The 9,511-nt window shown below is 65.0% G+C and overlaps 1 protein-coding gene and 1 long non-coding RNA gene across 2 annotated transcripts; one reads left to right on the forward strand and one right to left on the reverse strand.

Moving 5' to 3' along the window:
- Positions 1-3,320: 3,320 nt before the first annotated feature.
- LOC103656769 lies at positions 3,321-6,320 on the reverse strand. The gene is made up of 2 exons (XR_005837567.1): positions 6,217-6,320; positions 3,321-5,447 (listed from the first exon to the last, which is right to left on the reverse strand). It is a non-coding gene; the product is annotated as an uncharacterized LOC103656769 (long non-coding RNA).
- A 1,047-nt stretch (positions 6,321-7,367) lies between these two features.
- DIO3 (iodothyronine deiodinase 3) lies at positions 7,368-9,450 on the forward strand. Its single transcript, XM_008684199.2, has one exon. It carries the CDS (start codon positions 7,477-7,479, stop codon positions 8,389-8,391), a length of 915 nt encoding a protein of 304 aa, XP_008682421.2. The 5' UTR covers positions 7,368-7,476; the 3' UTR covers positions 8,392-9,450.
- Positions 9,451-9,511: the final 61 nt, after the last annotated feature.

Consider the following 9,511-nt stretch of genomic DNA (forward strand, 5'->3'; position numbering starts at 1 on the left):
AGCAGACGGCCAGCCGGGTCCCCAACTCACCAGCTAGGACCACCTGCTCTGACACACGTTGGTGTACCCCCGCAAGCAACGAGGGTCAGAGAGGCCGCACTGGGAGTGGGTGCAGAGCCAGAAGCTCTCCAGGGACCTGCCCCATGGTGTGCCGGCCTGGCAGGAAGCTGAGTTGGGCCCAGACTGCCCTCAGGGAGCCCATGCTCGGTGAGGGAGACACAGGTAACCAGAGGACTCGGAGTCGGCTGCTTCGGAAAGGCCATGCCCGTCCCTGAAGGATGAGGCCAGTTTCTGCAGCTGGAGGAGGAGGAAGCAAGGGGCCCTTCTTGGTGGGAGCCATAGGGTCACCCCTCCCCATGGCCCGCGGCACCCTGACCTGGTAGTGCAGGGGAACTTCGCCCTCGCTGGAGCTAGACTGCAGCCGCCGCCTTCCAGGGGGCCGGCCAGACGCAGCAGAAGGAAAGCAGTCACGCACAGCCGGCTGGCGCTTCTGCAACCCCCGTGCCCACCTGAGAACACAGCGACACCCCTGACCGCGCTGCACGGGAGACACACGCTGAGAGCCCGGAGGCAGCACCCTGGCCGCGTTGCTGAGCACCTGGACACGGCTGTGCCTGAAGGCATGGCTTTGCAGGACTTTCGTCACTGTCTAGAACCGGTGAATTCCTTCTTAGCTCAAGTGAGTTTGAACTGAGTTTCCGCCACTTGCAAACCTAAAGGGCCCTATCAAAACACAATTACTGGGGACAGGGAGGTGTCCGGGGTCCAAAAGGCTTCCCAGAGATGGGCTTCTGTAAGGGAGAGACCCCAACTTAATGACCTGGCTGTGTCCAGGCTGCGTTCCAGCAGGACCTTTTGTGGGGAGGGGGTGGCCCAGAGCAGGAACCCCGGCATTGCCCGAGCAGCTCCAACTCTAGGGCACCGTGCCAGGCGTGCAGTGGGCTCGGTGCCGCGGTCACTATTATTTACACAGCATCCGGTGCACCGGGCTCTATCCCAGGGGCTGTGCACGTGTGCCCAGACCTTTCTCACAACAACTCTTGGGCGAGTTAGGGCTGAAAGTTCCGCCCATTTCACAAATCCCTGAGATGGAGGCACAGAGAGTTCGGGTAACTTGGCCGAGATCACACAGCGTGGCTGTGGCGGAGGGAGTGTGCAGACAGAGCCGCGGGGACATGGCCTTTCCTGCCTTTTGTGTCCTTTGCGCGCTCCAGAAGGTCCAACGCAAGATGAGTCGTCAGCGCCTGCGTGTGGAGGGAGACCCAGAGCGCCCCCTCCCTGAGCAGGCCTTCCCCTCCCAGGGCCCCCAGCCAGGCTGAGGGGCTCCCGGAGGACAGACAGCATGCCTGATTCACACTGTGTGCCCAGGGCCGCCGTGGGAGCCTGGTTTGGACCAGGGCTTCGGGGTGGGGGTCCCAAGAGAAAAAAGGTTCAAGAGGACACGCTCAGCCTCCAACAGCATCGCCCGTGGGCACACCCGTCCGTGGCTTCACCGGAGCCCCGGCCACGCCGCCCCAGGGCCCCTCTCCTCTCCGAGCTGCTCTCTCCCCACCCGCGAGCCACGGTGTCCTCTCCTGGGACTGGCACACAGCCCTGGGGCATCCGCGCCCTGGTGATCCCGGCCTCGGCGACGTGGGCGAGCCCGCCTCCGAAGCAGCACTGCTGGGATTGCGACCAGCTCGGCCACACGCACAGCCGCGCGCTTGGCACAGCCCGATGGCCATTTTTAGCCTCTGGCCACTGGGAACCGTAACCACTCAGGTTTTAGCACTGCGTAAGATCTGCCACGGGTCCCTGGCCCGCGTGAGGACGCTCAGGTGGCACCGTGTCCCCAGTGGGAAGCAGACCCTTCCTCTTATTTTCACCTTTTCTTCTCACTTGCAGTAGCCCTGGGATCCCGTGGCTTCCCACCAGAGGCTTGAAATGCACTTTGGAGCAAGGTTGAGAACAAATTAGCAGACACACTCACTCACACACACACACACACAGCCCTGGCATGGCCCCGCACACATGACGTGTTCATGACATCACGCTCCCCTCCCAGTTGAGAAAATGGAGGCTCAGAGAAGCAAAGGGACTTGGAGCGTCTCTCTGCTGCCTGGCTGTACCCCAATTTTTCCAGAGAGGGTCAGAAATGGACATAGCAGATCAACTCAAAGGTGGCCCTGCAACCAGCCTCAGGGTTCAGGGGAGGGGCCGCCCCCACAGGAGTGCCCAGCACCCCTCACTCCCCAGGCAGGCCCCAGGCACCCATACATGACCTCTGGCAGGAACCGGCTCCCCCTCCGGAGGGGCCTGGCCGCGCGCGAGGGAGCATGGCCGATGCTGGGTTGGGTCTGCAGTCATGGCAGGAGCACTGGCGCCCAGGGTTTGAGGGTGGGGTGGGCCAAAATGTGAGGGCCCAGAGCTGGGCAGGGGCAGGGTGGGCGAAAGAAAAGCTGGGGGCAAGTAACAAGGCCGCGAGGCCAGGGGTACCTCCATCCTCCAGTGTGGGTCTCACCAGCCCCAAAGCAGCAGGAGGGACCAGGGCAAGTCCTATAAAACTTCCTAGAACCTTCTGGAGTTGTGGAGGGCTGCACAGGGAAGGCATTGGGAAGTAGCCACCCAATCCCCTTGCAATGTCAATGAGGCCCGAGGGGAGGGATGGGACATGCCCAGGTCACACAGCAGGTGGCCTGGCCATCACCTTCAGGGCTTTCTCCTCCCCTTGGTCAGAAGCCCTGGGCCTCTAAGCCTGGAATGCCACCCAAATCCCCACTCTATCCAGGCCCTGCTGAGCTCTCGGGCCTGGCTCCCAACCTGCCCAGCCACCAGGGGAACTCCACCAGCTCTCCCAGTCCTACCTCCAACTCCTGGAAGGGGCAAGCGGGGGCCTGAGGAGGTGTGGACGCCCTACTGCCTTAAGGACCCCTCTAAGAGCAGACCAGTAAGCCTTCAGCCACTGCCGCCCTGTGCAGCCCAGCCAAACTGGAGTCCGGAGAGGTGGAAGGAAGTTGGAAAAGAAGTCATTCTTGAAGCAAATGACACGTGTGAGCACAGTAGGAGAGGCCCAGGTCCCCGTGGGAGGGCCGGCTCACCCCAGCAAGGGAAATGGATCGGCCCAGTGGCCAGGGGATGGGAGGATGTCTTAGACAGCATGCCCACGGGCACGACGCGGGGACTGCGTGCTCCCTGCCGCAGGTCCCGCAAGGCCTCCCTGGGCCCCAGCTGCCTACACTCCCCACCTCGCTCACTGCTGCCAGCAGGCAAAAGGGCAGAAAGAAATACCTTAGAATTCTCCTGAAACAAGTTTCCAGTAAGTCCACATCACACTCATTCACTCGTTTCACAAAGGTTTATTGGGCTTCTGGGTGCTGGGAGCAGGGCCCTGTGCAGGACCCCAGCTGGGCCAACCTGGGGGGAGCAGGGCCCCAAGCAGTGAGCAGCGGCAGGGACAGAGACAGAAGTGAGGTGCACCCCTCCCGAGGCTCAGCAGAGGAGGAAGGCCAGGGTGGAGGACACAGGAGGGTGGGGAAGACAAGGGAGGTCCCAGCTCCGTCTGGGGGTGGGGCAAGCTGAGCACAGACAGAGGTGAAGGGGTGAAGTAGGAGGGGCAAGGAGAGCCACCAGGAGGGAGCATGACAGCACGTGGGAATTCCTGGAGGCCAATGGAAGGGGAGACGAAGGGTCAGTGGCCAAGGAGGGCTGGGACCCCCGCAGCCCAGTCACCATGAGGCTGGGCAAGGGCTCAGCCAGCACACGCCGCTAGTCCTCGGATGCTTCTGGCCAGGTGTGTGGGCTGGCCCACATCCCCTGGGGCATTAGGAGGCCCTCCTGCCTCGTGGCCCAGCCTGCTCCCATGGGAAGTCTCAGCAGCCAGCTCCCTGGTCACTGGGAGTTGCTCACCAGGACAAAAGCAGAGGCTGTGCCAGTCCACCCACCAAGCCCCACACAGGGCACTGTGGGGGAGGGGTCAGAGCCTGGGCAAACCCCACCCCCCCGCCAGGCCCTCCCCTGCCTGGGGAGACAGCCCCGTGAGAATGGCCTGGGAAGCAAGAAGGCCACCCAACCCTCCCTTGGCTGAGCCAAGCCCTCATGGCCTGTCCCCTCCCCCCACCCCCTTTCGAGTTGCTCCTGGACACCAGATGGACCCAGTTCAACATGTCCTTCCTTTTCTTTCCCCCGCCCGCCCCCTGCTGGAGCTGTGAGAGGGCAGGCAAGAAGGGGGGCAGGCCGAGCCAGACCCGGAGGCTTGGGGAACAGCCCCAGCCCCAGCTCCAGCTCCAGCCCCAGCTCTGGTGACCCCAGCGCACAGCCTGCCAGGCCCACTGGGGCCAGGCCTCTGGGCCCTGGACCAAGACTCTCACTGCGGACCCCCGGGACAGGTCGCGACAGGATGAGCAGCGGGTAGGAAGGGCCAGGTCCAAGGTGAGCTGATGTTCCGCCCTGGGCAGCGCCGAGGAAGGTGGAGCAGGGACTCATGGGGAGGTGAGAGGATTTAGGAGAGGGAGAAGAGAGGGATGGAGTAAAAGTTGCCAAGCCTGGGCCTGGCTTCCAAAGGCCTGGACCTTGGATCTGTCCTCACCTGCACAAGCAGCTGTGGAAGCCAGATGAGCCTGAGCACCTTGTCCAATGTTCTGGAATCCTGACGTGTGAAGTAGAGCCTGTCAGCCCAAGAAACAGCCGGAGCCCCCAGAGCAGCGACAGCCCTAGGGGCAAGTGCTGCTCTCCTGAGCCTCCCTGGGGCTGGAGGGAGTGCGGGGTCAGGGTGGCTGGGAGCGCCAGCTGGCAGAGGAGACCAGAAGGACCCGTGTCCCCTGTGCCCCAGACCAACTCCTTCCACACACCCACAGTTCCAGCACCACCAGCACCGCCAGCACCGCCTACACCACCAGCACCACCACCAGATCCCAGGCAGCACAAAGGACTCTCCCAGACCAAAGTGGCTTCTTCATTTTCTGAAACTCAAATATGGGAGGGGGGAGGCCTGCCCCATGGCCCTGTCCCAGCTTCTGCGTGGGTGCGGGCAAGGCACAGGTCCTAGAACGGCACCCCCCGGAGAAATCAAGGAATCAGGGCTCGAAAATTTCACCAACCAAAGTTGGCATTCCCCTTGTCCCTGCCCAAGAGGGCAACCCAGACCCCCAAACCTCCTCTCAGAGACTTGCCAAGCAGGAAGCTTCTCTCCCCACACCCCCCCCCAAAAGGGGGAGCAAGACAAAGAAAGGAAACAATTTGCTAACTCAGAGGTGCCCTGGGGAAGGGGGGGCAGACGAGTGGGACCCGCCCCCCCAGACAGGTTTGGCGCAGGGAGAATTCCCTAACCCACCTGAACAGACCCCTACCCAGAGTGGTGAGGGGCAGTGCCTGGAGGCTGAGAAGAGCTGGGACCAGGCTGGCTTTCCTCCAGGTGTCGAGTTCCTGTGCTGTGCAGCCCCAACATCCCTGCTCCGACAGCAATCACCAGGCTGGGAGAGAGATAAGGGGCTCCATTCAAGTGCTCTCCACCTTCTGCTCTGGATCTTGACCTGCTGGAGCCATAGGTCCAGCGGGAAGCTTGTGGGACAAAGGGTCCCACCAGGGCCAAGAAAACTGGAGGGGAGGACCTCCGCCCAAGGCGGGGCGTCTACCCCCGCGCCCGCGGGGTCCTGCTGGGTCCTGGGTGGGGGCTCCTTGCCCTGCAGTTAACTTCTTCGGACTTGTTCCCTCACCGCCGCCTCCGCCGCCGCCGCCGCCGCCGGGAGCGATTCGCCCTCGTCCTACCCAGCCCAGCGAGCGAGCTCCCACCTCCTCGGCCACCGGCGCGAGCGCTATCTCCGTCCCGGGAAGAAGTTAGGCGACTGGTCCCCGAGGCGCGCAGCGCACGGGACGCAGGAGGCGGTGGCCCCGGGACTCAGCCACCGCCGCCCCAGAGAAGTCCCCGCTACTGCGAGGGCGTACTGGGAGGCTCGACTCCCCAGACCGGGTACAAATCGCTTGCGACCGGGCCCAGGCCTCGCCTAGGAGGGCAAGACGGACCAAGGCGAAGCGGGCTTGCTCCCAGCTTCGGGGACCCCAGGTCAAGGCACTTCTCCGCCCCGCCGCCCCTGTGCGCGAGTCGCCGGCCCGGCGCCGGGCGCAGCGAGGAATCAGATGGTCTCTGACTCGGCGGCGGGGCCGACCAGGGCCCCACGGAGTTGGGGAGTTGCCCCGCACCCCTAAAAGCCTCAACACACATTCTCGGTTGAAAGTACGCACTTTACGCGTCCGGGCGCCTCCGCGGTGAGTGGAGCTGCGGCGCTCGGGGTCGGCGAAGGTGGCTCAGCTCGGGCGCTCCAGTCTCGACGTTCCCGGGGCAGAGAGCAACGTCCGGGGACGCACGGGACGGGTGCGCCCGGCGGCCGGGGCTGCGCCGGGCGAGGAGAGCGGCGAGAGGGGAGCGCTTCGGCGTTCAGGCAACAGCTACCCCTAGTGGGAGAGCCGCCGGGGCCGCCGCCGCCCCACGCCCGCTGCCCCGCGCCCCGAGCCCGCGGCGCCCCGCGCCCGAAGCGCTCCCGGGTCGGCTGGGGCGCAGGCACGGCGCTGCTTTCCCCGGCCCTCCCCGTCTCCGGCGCCAGGCGCTAACCGGCCCTCGGGCCCTGCCCTCCGCACCTCCCTGCTGCGCCCCGGAGGCCGCTGACCCGAGAACAGCAGCGCCGAACAGGGACAAGATGGGACGGGGCGGGCACCGCCGGGACAGCGCGCAGCGGCCCCGGGCAGCGGCGGGGGGCGCCGAGCGCAGTGTGCGTGGCGGGGCCGTGCGGGGGGCGGCCGTGTGCGAGGCGCGAGTGTGAGCGCGCGCGGGAGGCGAGCGGGCGGGCGGGCGGGCGGGCTCCGGGAGGCGAGCGGAGCCCGCGGGCGAACGGGGAAGGCGGCGGGGGCCCAAAGTTGCCTCCTCGCGGGTCCGCGTCCCCGGCGGGGTGGGAGCCGGGGCCAGCAAAGCGGCGGCCGCGGACCCGGGCTCCCGCGGCACCTGGGCAGCGGCCCCGCACGAGCAGCAGCGGCGGGGGCGGCGTTGGCGGCGGCGCGCGGGAAGCGAACCGGAGCTCCGGCGCGGCGCGGCGGCCGCCGGGGAGCTCCGCTCAGGTGCGCGGCGAGAGGGGCGCGGGCCGGAGGCGGGCCGCCAGGACCCAGGCCGCGCGCAGCGCTCGCGCTAGCTGGAGCTAGAGGATCTCCCCGGCGGACGCCTGGGTCCCTGGTCCAGCTCCCCGTCCCGGGTGGCAGCAGCGACCGGGGCCCCCCGCCCCTGAGAGCCGGCTTCGGGGGCCCGGCCCCGCCCCCGCCGGCCCCTGGCCGGGCCGCCCCGCCCTCCGGCCGCCTGAGCCCGCCCCCGGCCCTTGATTTCTAAGGCCTTGGACGCGCCGCTGGGTGATCCCTCCGGGCTCAAGTTGCAAGGGGGCGGGCCCGGCCCGGAGGTGGAGTCTCCCGCCAATTGAAGCCTCGGCTATAAATCGAGCTCCCCGAACAGCCAAAGCCCAGATGCCTCGCCAGGCCGCCCCGCGGTTGGTGGTGGGAGAAGGTAGCGGGTCCCAGGGGGCTTCAGGGGCTGCAGCCACCATGCTCCGCTCCCTGCTGCTTCACTCCCTGAGGCTCTGCGCCCAGACGGCCTCGTGCCTCGTGCTCTTCCCGCGCTTCCTCGGCACGGCCTTCATGCTCTGGCTCCTCGACTTCCTGTGCATCCGCAAGCATTTCCTGGGCCGCCGCCGCCGGGGTCAGCCCGAACCTGCAGTGGAGCTCGACAGTGACGGCGAGGAGGTGCCCCCTGACGACCCGCCTGTCTGCGTGTCCGACGACAACCGCCTGTGCACCCTGGCGTCGCTGAAGGCCGTGTGGCACGGCCAGAAGTTGGATTTCTTCAAGCAGGCGCATGAGGGCGGTCCAGCGCCCAACTCCGAGGTGGTCCTGCCCAATGGCTTCCAGAACCAGCACATCCTTGACTACGCGAGAGGAAACCGCCCGCTGGTTCTCAATTTCGGCAGCTGCACCTGACCACCGTTCATGGCGCGCATGAGCGCCTTCCACCGCCTGGTCACCAAGTACCAGCGCGACGTCGACTTCCTCATCATCTACATCGAGGAAGCTCACCCCTCAGACGGCTGGGTCACCACAGACTCCCCCTACAGTATCCCACAGCACCGCAGCCTGGAGGACCGGGTCAGCGCGGCACAGGTACTGCAGCAAGGTGCGCCCAGCTGCTCTCTTGTCCTCGACACCATGGCCAACTCCAGCAGCTCGGCCTATGGGGCCTACTTCGAGCGCCTCTACGTCATCCAGAATGGCACCATTATGTACCAGGGTGGCCGTGGGCCCGACGGCTACCAGGTGTCTGAGCTGCGCACCTGGCTGGAGCGCTATCACGAGCAGCTGCACGGGGCTCAGCCACGACGAGTGTAAGCAATCATTTGACAGTTGACTGAACTTGGCGGGCGATGCCTTCGAGCCTTCGAAGCCCACGTGCAAATGCCCCCAAACGAGTCAGGTTTGCCGAGGGCCCAATGACACAGGTGTGCTGAGCCAGGGACTGCTGGCTGAGTCTGTGCCCTCAGCCAAGCCAACTGAAAATTCTCCCTCGCCTCCCCGGACTCTCGCTGTGACTGTCCCTCACCTGTACCTGCCTGGGTGGCTCAAAATCCCCTTCCGAGTGTGGATGCAACGCCACCCTTGCCTGGGTCCTCCCCTACCCCCACTTGTCCCCAAAGAGGCCCTTGCCTCTCTCACACCCCCTCCCCAGAGGGAAGAGCCAGTGTGCCTTCAGCCAGGCCCAGCGGCCCCTCGCACAGAGACTTTGGCGGCCCCGGTGCACCCTGAGCGCAGCTGGGTTCCAGCAGCGCCTGCCGCTTGCCCTAGTTGCCTGGGACCCACACCTGTCGTTCGCAGCGAGGGGATGCCCTGCTGCTTTTGTGTCTATTTCTTGTCCCTGAGTTGGGGATGGGGGGCTTGGGATGGGGAAGCGTGGACAGGGTTGTTTCCCCCCTTATTTTGGGTGCTCACAAGCCCCACTGCTGATGACGAGCTGTCTCTAACTGGTCTTGACCACGAGCTGGTTCTGAATTGCAGGGGGTCTTGCAGCAGCGCCCAAAACGAGAGAGGGAAAGTACTCTGGGTTTCTGTGAGGAAACCACCATAAAGGGGGTAAAAGAGGGTGGCTGGGGGTACTGTTTCCGGGCCAGAAGCCCGATTGAGAGGCACTGGCGAGGTTCGCAGCGCCCCAGGGAGAAGGAAGAGGCTGGCACTCCTGGGAAACGGAGTGTGGGTAGAGTAGTCCGCGGGAAGAGAGATAAGAGGAGAGCCTGGAGACCCCGAGTGAGGGGCCTCCTCGGCAGAGCTGCCGACTGTGGGGCCGGGAAGTGGGAGGCCCCTGATTCGAAGGCCATTTTTTAGTGTTTTGTTGGAAATACTCTCTGTATATAAACTTCTTTTACGCTACAATAATAAAAGCTTGAAGTAAACTGCTTCGGGTTGCCTTTGGTCCATTTATTTATTTATTTATTTATTTATTTATTTATTTATTTAT

The sequence above is a fragment of the Ursus maritimus genome, unplaced genomic scaffold, assembly GCF_017311325.1.
Source record: "Ursus maritimus isolate PB19 unplaced genomic scaffold, ASM1731132v1 scaffold_25, whole genome shotgun sequence".
NCBI lineage: Eukaryota > Metazoa > Chordata > Mammalia > Carnivora > Ursidae > Ursus > Ursus maritimus.